This window comes from Pleurodeles waltl, chromosome 1_1, assembly GCF_031143425.1.
Source record: "Pleurodeles waltl isolate 20211129_DDA chromosome 1_1, aPleWal1.hap1.20221129, whole genome shotgun sequence".
Taxonomy (NCBI): domain Eukaryota; kingdom Metazoa; phylum Chordata; class Amphibia; order Caudata; family Salamandridae; genus Pleurodeles; species Pleurodeles waltl.
In genome coordinates, this window is record NC_090436.1 from 807883611 (window position 1) to 807902829 (window position 19219).

Here is a 19219-nt window from a genome sequence, read left to right on the forward strand (position 1 = left end):
TGAGTGACCTAATTGTACCCTTTCACAAGAGTATATACACTAATCCTTCAAGTGCCAGGGACTTCAATGGCAAAGCGTGCTTGGGGGGAAGGGGGGGGGGGTTGCACTTAGTTATTTTGTTTTTGGATTGAGCACTCAAGAGCTTCACCTATAAAAGTCGTGCAAAAACCTATGACATAAGTACTGAAAGCCAAAAAGCTGCCAGCCGACAGACGTATTGGTTTTGCCAAGGTTTGTTTGCACTTGCAGCGAACAGAAGGACTGATATACATCTGACAATACGTTATTCAAGGAGCCTATCGCCCACATGATAAAAAAAAAAAAATGAAAAAAAAGTGAAAATCAGACTAGCACAAGTTCGAAGTATGGGGACGCAAGTCTCTTGAAACTTTCAGTTTAAAAGAAATAAGTTAAAGCCAAACTTGTTATCCGACAATGAGTGACTCTTAGTAAAAGGTGACTGCAACCAGAAAGGCACTCCAAGTTAGCCAGCATGAATTGCAGGAAGCAAGTGGTCAAGGGCTTGTGCATTAGAAGCCAAGGCCATGTTCATATTTCGATGTGGTGATGACAACACCGCCCCCCCGCGTTACACACGATGGGTGGGGATATAAACAAACGGCGTTCCTTCTGGCCCTTAGAAGTAGTTCATAGGCAATGCCCTCCTGACCACAGTCGATTATCCTGGACCACCCCACCCTCAATACACACCCTGGAGTCTCGAATGGGATTCACCTACATTGTCCTTCACTGGTTCTACTAGCTTTCCAAATGACAATGTGTTCACATTAGCACCAGTAGGCCACAAAAGACCCAAACCACCTGTGGTATCCTGGGTTTCTATACTGCATCATCTTCATCCTGTTCATGGAGCACCATAGTGCTCTGCTTATAGAGGACAGCATCAAGATTTACCAAAACGCAGATGACGGATTCTGAAACTGTAGAAGCTTCTAAGTAGAGCTAAGGCCTTAAACACTGCCTACACATCCAGACCTGGATTTCACACACCTAACTGCAACCTGCAATCCCTTATTGAGGATTTCCACAAAGTCTTGCTATCTCTCATGTGTTATGGTCAAACTGTTGGACAGAGTCCCATACAGCCCTGTCATACCTGCCTAAAAAGGTCAGTTGCACTCACCGCTTTCATTGTGGTTGCTGTCGTACTGCAAACCTTTCAACCCACTCAGTTTAACCTCCAACATTCTTTATAAGGAGGATGGTGTTTCTTTGCTGCTACTACAATGACAGTCTGGTATCTAGTCTGTATGGAGAAAGGCAGGTTCTTGCTCCAGAGGGGGGTATTTTTTCTGAAGCCTGGATGGAGCGGACTTGACAGAGGCTGGTGCCAAGAAAAGGTACATAGCCAGTTCTAATAGTCCTGGCACTAGTGGCAGCAAAGATCAATGCGGACCTATTTAAATGTTTAAAAAGGCGGATGTTCATTGTGTTGAGTTGGCTTTTCAATGTTAAGTTTTGGAGCTCCCCTCACAGAGGCTTCTTGAAAAGCAGCATTATCATCCACTGGTGATAAGCATGAAGGTGGAGTCTAAAAGTTGTAGCTTCCTGTAGTTGAGAATGCTGTTTCTGTAGTGTCTGGACTGAGAGCATCATAAGGGGCGACTGACAGGAGTGCCTGGATGATGGATATGAGTGCCTTGCGCTACGATGGTGGTGCCTACAATAATGGCATGATGTAGACTGAAATGTGGGCCTCTGCGTGGGAGCAATTGGTGCCACAGGAGAAGACAGATGACACTGGCGGAGGAGAATCGGGTGCGTCCCTTGAAGGAGAGTATGTTCTTAAATACTCTAAATCCAGAGAGGTATAAGTGCACCTCCTCTTTATTCTAGCCTTGACAAGTGAGTTCAATGTCAACCGGGTCTTGATGCCTCAAAGTTGACCTGCTTGTAGAGGGTTATCAGCACCTCAATTTCAGTATGGTCCTCTACCTTCTGCAGAGCCTTGACAGATATATGGCCTAGATGTAGAGGGTGATGGTGCTTAACGGCAAAGGAGGTCTGTTAATCAGTGTTATCAATGTCGACACCCCTTGTCTTGACACCGATCTGCAAGGTTTCCTCGACACTGAGCCAGCAAACAGGTAGTTATGTACCCCTCTGACATCGATCCTCTATGTCAACCGGGCCAGATGGTGTTTGTCTCTGGAGAGTGTGCCAGGAAGAAAATGACAGATGACAGCCTTGGTAGCGGTCTGACCCTCTCCTCACGGAGGTCCCATCTTCAGACTGCATATGTAGTCTTCTTCACTCCTAGGTACCATGGACGCAAATTTTCTGTCTGTCAGAGTGCACTTTGAAGAGTTCCTACAGTGATGGCAAAATACAGGAACCAAATTCCCTGGGAGGCAGAGAATAGCCACCTCATGAGGTTTTGTCTTGGCCTTTTTACTCCCACAGGCTGGGCATGTCAAAAAGAGGGCTTTTTCTGTGACAAAAAACTGTCAGGAAAACAGTAAATGCCTAAGAGACAAATACATTGAGTGAATGTCCGTCAGACCATCATCAGGACTCAGTGTTAAATACTACAGGTTGCAAAAATAGGCTCTGTAGCAACACACCAGGGGACTTCAGCCTACAAGCCCGTGTAAACCAATCTTAAATATGGGACCTCTAGCATCTGTCTCCATCCACATCTGCTCAACACCAGTGAGTCAGAATCCAACTCCCCTGGTGTGTTGCTACGGAGCCTTTTTTGCAACCTGTTGTATTATTTAACATGGATTCCTGATGATGGTCTGACTGACATCTGACTGGCACTACAGACCAAAACGTCAACATTACCTTCTCATTTGACAAGCTCTGGGAGCATTTTTAAGTGAGAATTTTAGAAAGTGGGCATTTCTTTGTTTTTGAAGTCAGACTACAATCCACATCTGGGGAGAGTTGCAGCCCTACTTGGTGCACACTTTTCAGACAGCCATCACACAGGAGGTGCTGGGTGCAACAGAAGAGGTATCCGCCTATTCCCCAACCCCACCACCCCCCCCTGGCATAGGAAGACTATTGGTATGCAGTGTCCTGCCCTCATAATGGACTGATTACGCCTACTGATGTCTGGAGACAGGGCTGGGTTGAAAGGGTGCTGCACTAGACTTGAAAGGACTCCTTTGGAGTTAACCCCCCTGGACAAAGGCATTTGAGCATAAGTAGAAGGGGCTCTGCCCCTGACAGGAAAGCACTTTTGGAACTGGGACTGAACCTCTGTCACAGGGACCACTGGACTGCACAAAGGACTCATTTGACTGCCCTTCTGTTTGTTGCCCTGGGTGGCACAAAGGTCTCATCAGGATTGCTTTGTTGTGTTGCCCTGCTGCCGGCTGCTCTCATTGTTCTGAAACTGCTAGGGAACTGCATGGACCTGCACCAGATGCTGCTGGAAGGAACAAAGATACTCAGAAGAACCGCTACCTGGACTGCTGGCCTGCTGCCTACGGATTGCCGAGTGGCTGGAGGGACTGTCCCATGACCTTGCTGCCTCATGTGCTGGCCTGCTGTTTGCTCTGCCTCTGGCACCCAAGGGCTCTCACGGGGGATTCCCCGTAAATAGTACTACTCCCGGCCCTGCAACTATAGCACTATACTTTACACTGGAGCACCCTGAACAAAAAGCCCCTGCAGAGTGCGGAGTTTCTCCATCTCACCTTGTTGAACAGGGTGTGAGGATTGACTGGGCCCTCAGGAGCACTGGTCTGTGTCTCGGTAAGCGCTGAGATCTTGTGTGGCCCTCCTTCCCCTGCTGGTGAGGAGAGGGCAGAAAGAAGAAAGGAGCAGTGGCAGCTGCTTCCGAAGCTTAGAGGAAGCATCCACCATCCAGTGCCCCAGGGCAAGAGCAGGAACAAACTCTGGTGCATTCACTCTGCGACCCATCAGAGGCAGAATGAGCTCCGCAACCTTCCAGCGTGCCCCGGGGAGAAACTGAGTTACCGGCAGCTGCGAGCACTCAGAGGTGAGAAGGGTCCGGGGAGGTCTTCTCACTCCCCATGGGAGCCACTGGCTGGAGTCTTGCCGCCCAGGAAGAAAAGAACAGTTTTACGAGCTTCTATGCTGCAACCTCGTAGGCCGTGACTCCCCCTTCTCCCAACCCCCCTCCACCCCCCCCTTTGGAGATCCTGCTCTGGTGAAGCAGTCTTGCACTGGGGAAGCTGTCCTTCCCTGCCAGAGATGTGCCTCCCTATGCGTTTGCACCCTACTTGTGCCGGAGGGCCGTGTTTAGTATGTAGAGGGATGGGATGAAGACCTCAACGGACGTACTGTTCGCACTAGGCAAGAGTTCTGTATTATCAGGAATAGGAGCACTAACCACCGGCGCACCAGGAGACTTTTGTTTTGGCAATTACGTAACACCCTCTAAAGGAGGTGTAGGTGCGGTGCAACCCTTGTGAAGTTGCCCGTGGGAATTCATTGCCTGCTGTATCTCGCTCTGAGTTTTTATTAGGTTAGCCAGGATAATGAATACAACTTGGCGGGGGGAGGGGGGGGCAGAAGAGCATGACAAGCACAATACTGCTCCTTTCAAGATGTTCTAGTACTGCTTGTGCATTCTGCATCTAGCTACTACATGGTGAGCCCGGATGTGATATTTGCAGATGGAGGGTAGTGGGTTATGATGTATGTGATATGAGAAAGTTTCACTCGATGGGCATCAGTGATAATGACAATCTGACAACTTGTTTAGCACAGTACTAAAACTATGATCTGACAACTGCTTGTGTAGCAGAGTACTACTAATCAGGTTTTTGGTCGAATTGTTTATGTGCAATACAGTACATTTTAAATAACCTGTTGTAGAATCTCTTTTGTGGAGTATGTCACATTTGTGATGCGCTTTACACATGACCTCCGAGGATAAGCCCAACTGCTCTTTGTCAAGTTACTGGGGGTGAGCACAGGTACTTTGGTGTGCAACGTACTCGCCCTGACTAGAGGTGGATTCTGCATGGCTGAGGTGCAAACCCTAGCCTACCATAAAATCAATTTCTAATACACTGGATGTTAAAGACCCTGATGAGCAAAGTTAACCATTTGCAACTTACCATTCCAGTACTGCTCTTGAAGGGTCAATAAGAACAGCTACTTTGTGATGTCTTCTCCACAAAAGGCTAGCTTGACATAAAAAGCGAGGAAAGGCTTCGACCAGCATAAATAATTTACCACCAGATCTCAAAGCAAATCGCCTTCAAACATTAAACTACTTGGGAGTCAGGCAGGAAAGAAAATAAATAAATAAAATAAATTAAAAAAAAAAAAAGTCAGCCAGCTTTATCTTCCAACTTCAGCAAGACTACTCCAATCCTTCAAGCACAAACGGAGGATTGAGCATTGCAGTTTTGTTTCATGCAGAGATTAAGATAAAATATATCTGCATTCATCATACAGCTTGTGTAGGAAAATCGTTGCAGTTTTGCACAGAAGCTACAACATCTTTGTCCCTACGAATGGCCATACTAAAGGAATACAAAACACTGTTTTTGCCATAAAAGAGATGTTAAATTGCATCAGCTAATTGACAGGGCATACAATACTAATGGCATCTAACGCAACATAAGGGTTTATAAGAAACTGGAAGGCACCTAAAACAAATGTGGGTGAAGTATTGTGCTACTTTTATCATCTAGGCCAGGTTTAAGCTTAGCCAATCTTGTTTAGGTAAGACCTGCACCATTACAATACAGAAGAAGCACACAGCCGGGTTACTATAAGAAGTTCTATGTTATTTTTGCAGAGCCGGACTTTGAAGTGCTGTGAGAATCAGGGAGGATGTGTACTGTGTTGTATCAGACGTCTCGGAATTTCAAGGTTGACTCCATAGTGATAAAAAAAAAATGTCTTCTTGTTAGCCCATCCTGGTACTGTTGATAAGACAGTCACTCATTATGAATGAATGCTGCTTTTTCTGGATGCACTGCCTGGAAATGTTAATTGCTCAATAAGGGTATAACTGACAATGCTTAGTGATGAACCTTTAGACATGGGGTAGCAGAGGCTTGCTTAAGAGGTCCGTTTAACTGGAATAGAAAGGTTTGTATGAGGCATCTATTGCATAAGAGTTTATTGAATTGCGCTTTCACTACAGGTGGAGGACCAGACCTCTCCTATTACCAGGTTAAAATGAAAATAAATCAAAACCAAAACGCTACAAGAAAAGGAGGCAGAAACTGTGGTGGTTGTGCATGATTTTGAACACATTAAGGTAAGGCCGCAAAACAAGGCTGCTTTTAACCTTTTCACACATAATGAGTGACAAATAGATGGTCTTACAATATCCACTCTGACATCCCTCCCCACCCATCCATCCATGAAAAACTTTGAGGATTCCGTGGCAACAGCCAAGTAGAAGTTAATATTTAAGAGAAGAGCTGGTTCCAGAAACTCTGCTCATAAGCCTGCGGCCGGTGCAATTAAATGCTGCTGGGCTGCATACCAAGGGAGCAGAGCCTCAAGTCCACTTCGTGTCTTTTGATTCACTACAGGATGCTCCCTGCCCCTTTAAAGCACTCTTGTAGGTTACCGCTTGCTCCCTTCATGACTGCTTCTTTCTTCCTCAGTTTCTCATTTGCATGCTTTTTCCCCCTGTGGTGGGCGGTAAACATCTGATGAAGAAAAAAAATAAGTGCTGGTGGCACCCACTGAAACATCGGCTGAGCACACCAGCATCTTAGTCCATGGACCAATTATTTCAAGTTTGGAAGTAGAAATAGGTGGAATGAGAGACTTTATAAAACTGCAGGAATCGCATCCTATGCCAACTATGATACACAGCCATTCTTGGAGCTAATCTCTGGGAAAACAAACCAGCTTCAAACGCTAGAGGCATGGGCAGGGAGTGTAATTTCACAAGTTTAGTGATATAGTTATCCAAAACAGGAAGAATTATGAAGCTACTCTAGCTGTGTTGCATAAGGCGTAAAGGAAGCATTTTATTCCTGGTTCCATTAAAGGACCCCTCCACCGCTAGCCTGCCAGAAATTTGAAAGTTAGGTGGGAGAAGTCTTTGCACCCTGGGTGCAGCACCTTCTTGCTTGACTTGACTGATACAGGTGGCCTAAATGATTAGTGAATTCCGAGGGTGGAAGAAATGAAAACCTTGCAAGCAGATGATCTCTACTGCTTCTGATGAAGGAGCACAGGTTTCAAGATATTAAGTGCTTGGGAAGTGCACTCCCTGGGATTGAGGAGCCATTAGGATTTCTTATTCTCAATTTACTCTGAGTGCCCTTCCACGAGAAGATGCTAAGCCTCTCCTCTTGCCAGATGCTTGGAAGCTGAAGGAGCGCATCTTTAAAAGGCTTGGAAGCAGTGGGTGAGGCCAGCCAGAGCTGAAGATGGCCAGTATCTTCTGGGTAAGCTCCATTCACCCATTTGCAGTATGAACCTTTGCAGACCACTGGAGGGTGGACTGCTGGACAAGAAAATAGTGAGCCAATGGACCGCTCTTGACATGCTTTCCTGTAGCAAAATAGTAAAGGATAAAAAAAATATATAATAATACTTTAATTCATATTAACAGCTCGTAATTACATCCCAATTCGTTATTTTGCACACTAGGTCATCTCAGTTTGGACCCAGCTATATGCAAAATCAGTCTTCACCCTGCTCTTCTTAGGAAGAGTCCAGCCCGAACTGCCAGGCCAGGCCCTCCCTGAACCACACCACAGGACCTGTCCCCCACCTCCCCGCCCCCAAACCACTCCCACACAGCAGATTAGAGCATCGCCGCCAGCTTGGCCAGGCGAGAGGTGAAAGCAGCACAGAGCTAAAGAGGAGCAATGTCAACTCACTACAGGCACCCTCTAGCACAGTCGGCAGCTGTGAAGCTAGATGGCAAAGTACAGGAGCAAAGAAATGATAGGTGTCATTTATGTCTGGATAGCGTTTTAACGTGATCTGTACTTAATACTGGCGAGTGCACTGAGGAAGACTAGCAGCTGGAGGTGCTGCAGGAGGGTTTCCAATTGTTTAAAAAAAGTAATTACACTGTAAATGTAACTCAAAATAAACATCTGATTTTTATTGATTTGTTTAGCATCACGTATGTGCATTCAATGCGATTACTGTAATTTTGTTGGTTTCATTAGTGAGAAAGAGCATTTAATTTCTGATCATTCAAGGTCAACATTCTTTGCCTACTGTGCAAAGAAACAAGCTCGCCCAATGCAATTCAAGTCACACTGCATAAGCAGTTATCTGCCCAAATACCAATAAAGCAAAGACCCTTCCTGTATTAGGGTGCAAAAATTGTTTAGCGATAACTGGTTAAAAGGACAGACCTACTTTGTCAATAGCCGCTTCAGCAGAAGAACTCGCGTTTAAAACTAGCAGTAGTGACTACTTACCACAGGTTAGCTCATCTGAACCATCCGAACAATCATCGTCCCCATCACACTTCCAGACAGATGTTATACAGCGACCATTGCGACACTGGAATTGATTGTCTTCACATTTTGTTCTTGAACCTAAATAAAATGAAATGGTAACTGCTTATACCAGGCTGTCAACAGAAAAACTCCAAAACACAACACTAAATGGATTCACTTTCAGTTATACATGCTAAGCCAAGGCTAAATTGTATGAACAGAAAAATGAAAATTGGGGCACCTTACTACCAATTAAGTCTTAAAATGATTCTTGTATCAGAACACAGCAATCCGATGGTCAAACTATACACTGAATTTTACTAGAATAGGAGTATTTACTGGGTGTTTCGGTGTGTTTTCGGAGCATACAATGTTCAATATCTCATTTAAAAATATGTTTATCCAAGTTTGAGAGCTTTTGTAGTTCTCTAATGCAAAAAGCTCAAAGTTTGAGTGCTACTGCAGTAGGGTGGTGGGACGTGGGAGGCTTCCATTTATGCTTGACAGAAGGGGTACCTCAAGCACCAATGGCATTTTCATAGGTTACCAAATGAAGGGAAATGGTAAGGTGTTAAGAGCCCACAGCCTTGGAGAGATTAACAGGATGCATCACTTGAGGAGCCATAATGTGTCAGATTGCGGCTTCAAGTGCTTGGTCCGGTGGGGAGGGTTGACTAGTTTGTACATAACTCATTACTCTCCTGTGTATATTTAGTGTTGTCAATTTGCCCCTCAACTTAAGACTCCGGCATCAATGCAGGAAAAACATTTGCAATCTTAAAGCAGCAATAGTCTGGCAACAAAATGTGCGCTTGGGTGAGATTCCTGATTGCAATCTTTCCTCGCTAGTGTGCAGCCACCTCAGTTTCACAAGGTCTCATTTTGGTCCAGTATCAAGGGTGATGGACAGGCTGAATGAGAGTGCAGTTCAGACTCCTGGCAATGAAGAAAACGGTCCTAATGTTGAATATGCATGTGATAGCCCAACACAGCCTGTAGCCGAACTGGAAACGTAAGTAAAGATATAGATTTGCAGAAAGTTTAGAACCAAGTCCTGTAAAAAGATAATTTGCAGTGAACTAGAGGTCCGAGACTGATCTATAAAATCCTGCACCTACAGAGTAGCAACGGGTTTCAGGGTAGGAGAGCCTTATCAAAAGGGCAATGTCTCTTGATTGCTATAGTGACCAGTGTTTACCAACTCAAACACTGAAGAGCTAGGAGGGCCAGTGATCAGATTTTAGTATGTTGATACCCTTGGTAATGTGTTATTTGATCCACTGCTAAATATTTTCAGCTTCAGCTAGGTGGGGCACTGGTATGCTGCTGGGGCTGACTGACACAGTATGGGTTACCATGCCTGGCTAATGTTTACTATGAAGGACATGTCAACCGTTCAGTAACTGTATTTGGGGTATATTAAGAACTATATAGCATTGGTATTAAGCAAGTTAACTTACATTTTTCTGGGATTCCATTCATTATCACAGCAAAGTAGTAAAAAGACACCAGCTTAGTAGAACTTAATTCGCTTTTAAGGCTTTATGTCACATTAAATAAAAGCAATGGCACATCGGATTCAAAGTCTTTGAATGCCCAAATTAATACATCATGTCTGGCTTTATTAGGGATTTCCACAGCAGACCTACACTGAGCTCCAAAGTACAAAAAAGTTAAACATGCCCATTTGCCTAAGGCTATCCTTCCGTGTATGTTCAATATTAGGAAGGGACAACCTCATGTTTATCCATTTACATAGAAACACCTTATGTGGGTAGCCACAAACTTGTTCCAGAGGTCTATGAAGTACGGCTCAATGAAAATTAGACAAAATCAAAACCACCCCTTTGAATGGAACATGCTGTGAAGTCAACCAAGGTTTTGACCCCTTCAACTGCACCCCCTAAACCCGCTCCCCCAAAAAACCCACACATTCCCCTTAAACAAGTGTGGAAAAAAATAGCACTTTCTATTAAATGCATTAAAACTGTCCCATAGATTTAACTATAGACAGTCTACCCATAAAAAGAAGCTCAGTGATATGCATTAATCTCAATCCTTTCCACAATCTACACAGCAGGTACTTAATCCCTCATAATACATGGGTGCCTACTAACCCTGTATAAAAGCAGTCTCTAAGGTACTTATTTTGCAGGTGAATAGAGTCGTCTTCAATAAGTAGTTTAAAGGTTTAGCTGTAATAACTTATAGCCGAGTTGTGCCATCATAACTACTGCCAGAGCCAGCAGCCAAGGTGAAATGCAGGCCAGGGCCTCATTAAACTGCAGTCTAAAAGCAGTGAAAGTTAGCTGTTTTAATTCTTCCACCACGGTCCCCAAACCCTCCCCCCTTCTGAACAGTGATAAGAAAACGAAGTTTATGGGAACACTTTTTTGCACACTAAAGATAATTAAAGGAAACTAAAAACGACTCTGTAGTCGGACATGTAAATGTTTAAAGTAAAACATATTAGTGTGACAAGGCTCCACAATCTGTTTTCACTGTTAGCGGTTTCAAAGGAAACCATTTGGATATAAAATTAGAAATAAATAGGGTTATCTCCACTTAGGAAAAAGACCACAACGTTAATTTGAGGACTATGTGGTTTGGGCTTGCAAGAAATATTTTAGGATGTGTACTAAAATTAAAAACATACCTTTACAAAGTCAGTTTTAGCTGACTAAAACTCTTCATAAGACCATCTGCATGAGTTTCCGGCTTTCACCCAGGAGCCGGCACCCTTTGAGGGATGACCTTGCTTCCAAAATTGAGGCAAAGTCCTTCGTGTGGGGAGGTGTTCTGTTACTCTGATAAGGTACCATTTAAGCAAGACACAGGAACTTACTTAACTTTAAAAGATAGCTACATCTACCTGAGACCAGGTAGACAACACCCGGGACTGCCCCCTCCTCGATCTTTAATAGCCAAGGAGCCAAACCAATTGGGAGAGGAGCTGCTCCTAGAACCAGTTTGACTACTGTGGGGGGGCTGCTCATTTCCCTAGCCATACCTCTAGGATGGTCAGATGAGTTATGCACAGGGAAAGAAAGGTTCTACCATGTTGGAGTTAAGGAGAAAGGGACACTATGGGATTGTTTGCAGGAGGACGCATGGGAAAGGCTGTAAAGGTGGGTAGGGTTATCCCCTGGGAATGTTTTCCCGTATTAGTCCGTGAGGGATCAGGAGTTATTCACCCACTGCCACCCACAGTCTAGTGCCAGGCATCAACATGGCACCACCATGCACACAACATAAGTTTTTTTTTTTATTAAACAATAAGTAAAAAACACAAAGTTTTCAATGTAAACAATAACTGCTTCAATGTTCATGGTTTTTCAAGAAAAGGTGTGGCAAAAAAAAAAAACACACACACTTTGTCACTGGGAATATAGCATCATCCTAGCATAGGGGTTTAAGGATATCCTGTGGCCCATGTGTGGTGGAGGCAACGCACTCTTACGTGACTTCCCTTGGAGATATACAACTCCTGTTGGTCTCTAAAGAAACAGGGTTCCTTGTGGAATAAACACTTTACACAATCAGCAAATAGCTAAAAGTAGAGACTCAGTGAGACTATGTGAGTCGTCAAATGGAACGCAAGTGAACATGAATTGGACAATAGCTAGACAGTAGAAGTGTACAGCATTTAATAATAACCATGCAACAGTGATCACAGTGCAGGAGATTTTAAATGAACATTGAAGTACGAATAAGAAAAAGCAATTAAACTTATTTTGAAAAGAGATCATTGATATCCAAACAGGAGGTAGGAGATACAGCCATTTACAGGAGCAAATTGTTGCAGGGATCAAAAATGGCTAAATTAAAAAGTATGAAATTGTTGGGAGCATCCAACAGAACCTTCACCGTGGAGAAAGGGGGCAGGAGGAACCAATGAGGGATGGCAGTAAGACCAGAATTGCAGCATGGAGAAGGTATCAGAAGAAAGCTTGCTGGGGAATGTAATTTATAAGCAAATGAAAAAGCTGAACTCTGCAAATGGAAGGTTGTTATCTTTAGCAAATGCGAGACCCGTTGCATTGAAAATGCTTGAGAGAGCTATTAGCATTGTAAAGAAAAATAATGCTATGTAAAATGCAGCGCGATTGCGCTGCTTGGAAAACAAACAGATAAAGTAGTCTGGACCCCAGGCTGAAAACAATCGAGCCTCACTTGTTTTCAGTAGTTTGCCGGTGCTGTGTAGGTGGGCTAAACACCGGAAAAGGAATGACTTATGCATGCATTTCACAGATGAAAGCAAGTGGATTTTAAAAGGCAAGCCCACGACCAATATAAGTGACTGATGTGACATGGGCACGGTTTGAAGCCCAAAGTGATTACAGAATGGATGGAGCGCTTTGCGCTCGCCCATAAAAAAGGGTTGTTTGCCTCTGCTGGGTCTGAATGATAATCGAGTTTAAGAGTCTCAGCTAAGTTTTAAAGATCACCTATTGGAAGGTACAACTCCGTCAGAACTAGAATTGTTTTTGGTAATTAACTAGGTACAGGAATTCTGAAGTGAGGTCCCTTAACTTAAAAAAAAAAATCTATATCCCTGTCAGGCAGGTGAACACTACCGTCAAAGTCAGTGGGCTGTTAATGGAATGGATCGCACAGGATGCACCCATGGAAGAGAGGCATATTTATCAAAATGTCTATTTTGCAATCTGATAGAGGAACAGGTCAGAATGGGGAAAAAAACGTAATAGAGACTACAGAGTGCATCAGTGTTACATATCTAAACAGGGCAAACAATGCGCAATGAGAAGGATACAGGAGGTAAATGATAAGATCTGTGCAGTTAATTCATTCATACTGGATAAGAAAGTCATAACTCAGCAATAAACCCCATCAGATCAACACAATATTATGGACACAGTAGTCAATCTTTCATAATAAGTAAGAGGTATTGTCCAGTTTGTTCGCCCTGAAGAAAATATGGATGTTTCTTAATTGCACGTAGCCTGAGTCGCACAATTGTCAAAAACTGTTAGTCGTCTTATTCACATGCCCCCTCAAGAATATATGGGTACTTACAGAAGGCTACAGTGGTAGAACCTCAATCTTACTCAAAAGGGATACAATGCATAGCAGCTCAATCATGAAGAAAATGGCATTTCATTCTTCATGTGTTTAGTTCAATCGGAATAGTGACATTAAGAATTCACCAGCATTTAGGTTATTGGGCAGTAGTTTTAAATCGTCACCTTGGGTGGCTTTGACCACAAGTTGAATGATCTGCTAGTGGATGTTACTTTCGAAGTGATTTAGCACAGTGAATTGGAAGACCAAGGGGGCAGACAGGATTTTGTACACAAAGCTATTATACCAATAGTGACCCACTATTCTGTTTTGTTCCCATTTTGTTACACTCGAAATAGTATGCTAGGCACATGCCACTGAAGACTAGCATCAAGCAATACATAGAAGGCCCCTACTCTTTAACATCTTGAGTTTTGGGATACAAACCACAGCCCCAAAAAAAGAGCATGGTATAAAAAATAAAAATCACATTCAAATTTGAATACTGATGAGTGAGGTCTCAATTTACACCTAGGACCCTCCCCCTCTCCCCGCCCAACCCAACGCCAACCACTAGCTGCATTGAGCAGGGGCAGCACCAGCAACTATGTACTAGGACAGTGGAGGCTGTGCCTCCTTCCTCAAGCAGTAGGGGGCAGTGTGGTCATCTTGGATTTCCTGGAGGCTATTCATTTTTATTTATTTATTTCAATTTCCCATTTCCTACAGGCTTCTTCCACCCCAACACACCAGTAGCAAAATAGGACGCCAAAATTTAGTACGGGCCAACAAGCTGCCACAAAGCAAGTGGTCTCCTGTAAATTTTAGCAACCTCGGCTGGAGAAACTGGCATGAGTTTTGCCAATAAAAAAAAAGCTTCAAAATGCTGATCCCATAAGATAAAAAGGACTTTAGTAGAGAACATATGCTAACTCCCCTTAAAAAAAATTGCCATGCCCAACACACATGGCACAAGAAGGGTACCTTAGTAGAACAAGGAGCATTGCAGTGTGCAACTCCTAGGACTAACGTGGATACACACCAAGCACAGAGTCTGGGACTAGAGCATGAGCAACACACAAGATCAAGCTGCTCGCCCATAACGCCGCGAGTCAGCATAGACAAGGAGTGCTCGAGAATGAATAATACAAGTTTAATATTTATCCCAGAATACATTACGCGGGGTCCCTAGGACACTCAACAGATCAAGCATTACGTGCCTTCTGCACTACATACCATTGATTGCTCATCTCACCTCACTTCAGCAGATCTTGTATATGTGATCTTTAAAGACTTATTCATGGATCAGCAAAAGAGAATCCACATTAACAGAATGGGCTGACCAGAGTATAGTTTAAGAGATCTTCGATAAGGCTCACCATTTTAAAGACTGGGGTATACATAACAGTAAGCCGCCAAAAGAAAGATATCCGCATGTTTTGACAATGGATAAAAGGATTACATTACAACTAGCAAGGGGCATAAGTGGCCCACAAAGTTTTGAGGCACGCACACAGCATACTCAGGTTGAGGTCAGTCGGATTGCGTATGCTATCAGCTGCCCATCTCCAAGGGGCAGTCGCATCTTTAGCTCAACAAGACAAGGCAAAATTGTCAAGATCCATCATTAAGATAAATCAGTTGGAATGTGGTGGGCTCCTTTTTCTTTACTGCAAATTCAACCACTCTGGAATACTGAAACTCTGCAGATGTACTGAGCTTTCAAGAAAGCGGTTCTAAAATCGATCCCTATTTTAGGGTTCCAAATAATTCAGACACCTGCACAAAATAACTTGTTTGGCAGGCCAACTGGTGGTCTTGCAATCTATGTGAAACTAGATCTATGGTTGAAAGCAGAGATGTGGGACAGAAGGTCCTTTGATATGCAAGCTTTGAGCCTGTATGGATTGGTACTTAATGGGAACCCCATCCCGATTTTGGTCATAAATCTGTACATTAAACCTCGATGGGGGGGCCAAAAAATGCCAATGTTAAGCATATTACTGAACTGATCATTCCTCCATGAGCACCCAGGACATAAGTGTGTGGTCGCCAGAGACCACAACTTGTGAGGTCTGGGCCAAAGTCAGAACCCAAGGGGACCCTGCCAGAGCTTCCCTTTAAGCCTGCCCTAATGAATTGGAACAGACCAATAGACTTTATAGTTGGCACACCCACACATAAAAATCTCTCAACAAGACTATTTTCTTTTCATTTTTAGGCCTAGAACTGCTAAGCAGACTTGAGTCATCAGGTCTTACACAACCGAAAGTGATCACAATCCTGTCTCTATTGCAATCAATCTTAGATGAACAACTCACAAGATCTACAAAACAGGCAATTTGCTACCAAATACAAGCCCATTAATAAGAAATAAATGGGACCAGACCTGCTTGGCTATGCCTTCCTAACTCTGGAAAAGGGGCTAAGGTGGGCAGTAAATATGTGGGGTCCAATGGTAAAAAGGCTGCACAAGGCACTAATCAACACTAAGCTGTACAATCAGCCGATCACGGATGAAAGGAGCATGCTCCTGTTACCTTGACTAGAGAGCACCTGGAGAAAAAGCAGCATTACCGTCCCAATCAACATCCAATAGAAAAAGACCACCTTCACGGAAGGCAAATTGAAACAGAACAGGAAAGCACAGAAAAACAAAAGTAATCTGGAAACTAAAACAAAAGCAAATAATGGAGCATTAGAAACCTACATGCTTTGTTGCCTCCAAATAAAAATCAGGAATTTCTGGGGATACATCAACACTTGCCAATTCGACCTCTAGCAAGAGGAGCTCAGTATCTGCTACAGAATGGGAGAGTCACATGGAAAAACTATACATGGAACCAGATAAGGCAAACACTCAGGCTTCCGATGCTCAATGCACCAGAAGGTCTAGACCACAGCCCATTGACTAATTGATAAAACATGCAGTATCCTGAAGCGCAACTGGAGTGATGGGCCCCAGGACCAAACAGCCTTCCAGATAGCATTTTTAAAGAAGATTGGGCCTTCTGGTCCCCCACCCCTTTCCCCCTCCCCCCATGTCAACTTTGTTCAATGAATGTGTCTACCCGTCTTCTGTTCAGGATTCATGGAAGGTTCGATCCTACAGCCATTTCACAAAAAGGGCAGCATTACTCGACTTGAAAATTACAGGCCAGCAGTTCTGTCGGATCTAGATGGCAAGTCCTTCACAAAAGTGCTATTACATGAGTTTGAAACTTGGTAAACAACAATATACCAATTTATCAGGCCAGTATTGGACCAAATGTCTCTGCCATAGATAACACAATTGCACTCTTATTTGGGTGTAAAGGCAATGAAAACCGCCTCCCCACCATTATATACTTGCTTTGTAGACTACAATGCAGCTTTTGAGGGAATTAACTGCAGCACTTTTGGAAAAACAAAACGCTGACTAAAGCATCCCCAAGCAGCTGTTGGCAACAGCACTGTACACTGACACTAGGGTACGGATCAAGATAACACAAATGCATGCTATGGTGAAAATGTACACCAACAGAGACCTTAAGCAAGGCTGTGGTATCAACCCACGTTGTTCAACCTATACACAGCTGACGTGGGTGGGGTATCGTTTAAAGGAAATCCATTCCTCCAAGCTGAGCCAGACCAGACTCCCTACCATACAGGGAGTGCAGAATTATTAGGCAAGTTGTATTTTTGAGGATTAATTTTATTATTGAACAACAACCATGTTCTCAATGAACCCAAAAAACTCATTAATATCAAAGCTGAATATTTTTGGAAGTAGTTTTTAGTTTGTTTTAGCTATGTGAGGGGGATATCTGTGTGTGCAGGTGACTATTACTGTGCATAATTATTAGGCAACTTAACAAAAAACAAATATATACCCATTTCAATTATTTATTATTACCAGTGAAACCAATATAACATCTCAACATTCACAAATATACATTTCTGACATTCAAAAACAAAACAAAAACAAATCAGTGACCAATATAGCCACCTTTCTTTGCAAGGACACTCAAAAGCCTGCCATCCATGGATTCTGTCAGTGTTTTGATCTGTTCACCATCAACATTGCGTGCAGCAGCAACCACAGCCTCCCAGACACTGTTCAGAGAGGTGTACTGTTTTCCCTCCTTGTAAATCTCACATTTGATGATGGACCACAGGTTCTCAATGGGGTTCAGATCAGGTGAACAAGGAGGCCATGTCATTAGATTTCCTTCTTTTATACCCTTTCTTGCCAGCCACGCTGTGGAGTACTTGGACGCGTGTGATGGAGCATTGTCCTGCATGAAAATCATGTTTTTCTTGAAGGATGCAGACTTCTTCCTGTACCACTGCTTGAAGAAGGTGTCTTCCAGGAACTGGCAGTAGGACTGGGAGTTGAGCTTGACTCCATCCTCAACCCGAAAAGGCCCCACAAGCTCATCTTTGATGATACCAGCCCAAACCAGTACTCCACCTCCACCTTGCTGGCGTCTGAGTTGGACTGGAGCTCTCTGCCCTTTACCAATCCAGCCACGGGCCCATCCATCTGGCCCATCAAGACTCACTCTCATTTCATCAGTCCATAAAACCTTAGAAAATCAGTCTTGAGATATTTCTTGGCCCAGTCTTGACGTTTCAGCTTGTGTGTCTTGTTCAGTGGTGGTCGTCTTTCAGCCTTTCTTACCTTGGCCATGTCTCTGAGTATTGCACACCTTGTGCTTTTGGGCACTCCAGTGATGTTGCAGCTCTGAAATATGGCCAAACTGGTGGCAAGTGGCATCGTGGCAGCTGCACGCTTGACTTTTCTCAGTTCATGGGCAGTTATTTTGCGCCTTGGTTTTTCCACACGCTTCTTGCGACCCTGTTGACTATTTTGAATGAAACGCTTGATTGTTCGATGATCACGCTTCAGAAGCTTTGCAATTTTAAGAGTGCTGCATCCCTCTGCAAGATATCTCACTATTTTTGACTTTTCTGAGCCTGTCAAGTCCTTCTTTTGACCCATTTTGCCAAAGGAACGGAAGTTGCCTAATAATTATGCACACCTGATATAGGGTGTTGATGTCATTAGACCACACCCCTTCTCATTACAGAGATGCACATCACCTAATATGCTTAATTGGTAGTAGGCTTTCGAGCCTATACAGCTTGGAGTAAGACAACATGCATAAAGAGGATGATGTGGTCAAAATACTCATTTGCCTAATAATTCTGCACTCCCTGTAGACTAAGCGGACTATCTAGTCCTGCTCGCTCAAACCTGGATTGGGATGAAGAGGGCTTTAGATATACTCCACTCGTACAACACAAAACACTGTTGGAAAATGTGGCTGAAACAAAGGTTTTATTTTTGTGACCAAAAATCATAAAGGGGGGGAACCCACACACACCACAGCAATTGGAAACTAGGCCCCTTAAAAATTGGACATCAAGTAAATATAACTATCTTGGTGTGTGGTCTAAGACACTGGCAAGTCCTTACACCAGGCTACCACATTGGAAGAGAAAGCAGCCAAGACCACATACGCCCTCTCCAAATTATACAATAGGCTACAATCTCCCTCGTAGGCAATCCGGAGAGTTGAAGGCAAAATTATAACTAACAATAAGCTGTGACTACTTTAAATACCCTGGCAGATTCACTGTGCCACTTGAGTGCTGTCACCTAGCTTCTAACAAGAACATTTCATATTCCCAGGCATACTCTGCACTGTGATTTGCCTGGAGTTTGTGTTTTTTACACTCTGGGTCATCCCTGATCACTTGATACTGAAATTTGATTGTCCATCTTCATCAGACCAGAGTCTTTCCATGAGGACCTGAAATCAATCTCTTTT

At 43.6% G+C, this 19219-nt stretch overlaps 1 protein-coding gene across 2 annotated transcripts in view; it reads right to left on the reverse strand.

Annotated features, from left to right (window-relative positions):
• The window catches only part of VLDLR (very low density lipoprotein receptor), a 309483-nt gene that overhangs the window by 203234 nt on the left and 87030 nt on the right, over positions 1-19219 (reverse strand). For both annotated transcript variants that reach the window (XM_069228453.1, XM_069228463.1), the window contains exon 2: positions 8361-8480. In XM_069228453.1, coding sequence (XP_069084554.1) covers positions 8361-8480 — 120 coding nt within the window. The remainder of the gene's footprint in view (positions 1-8360; positions 8481-19219) is intronic.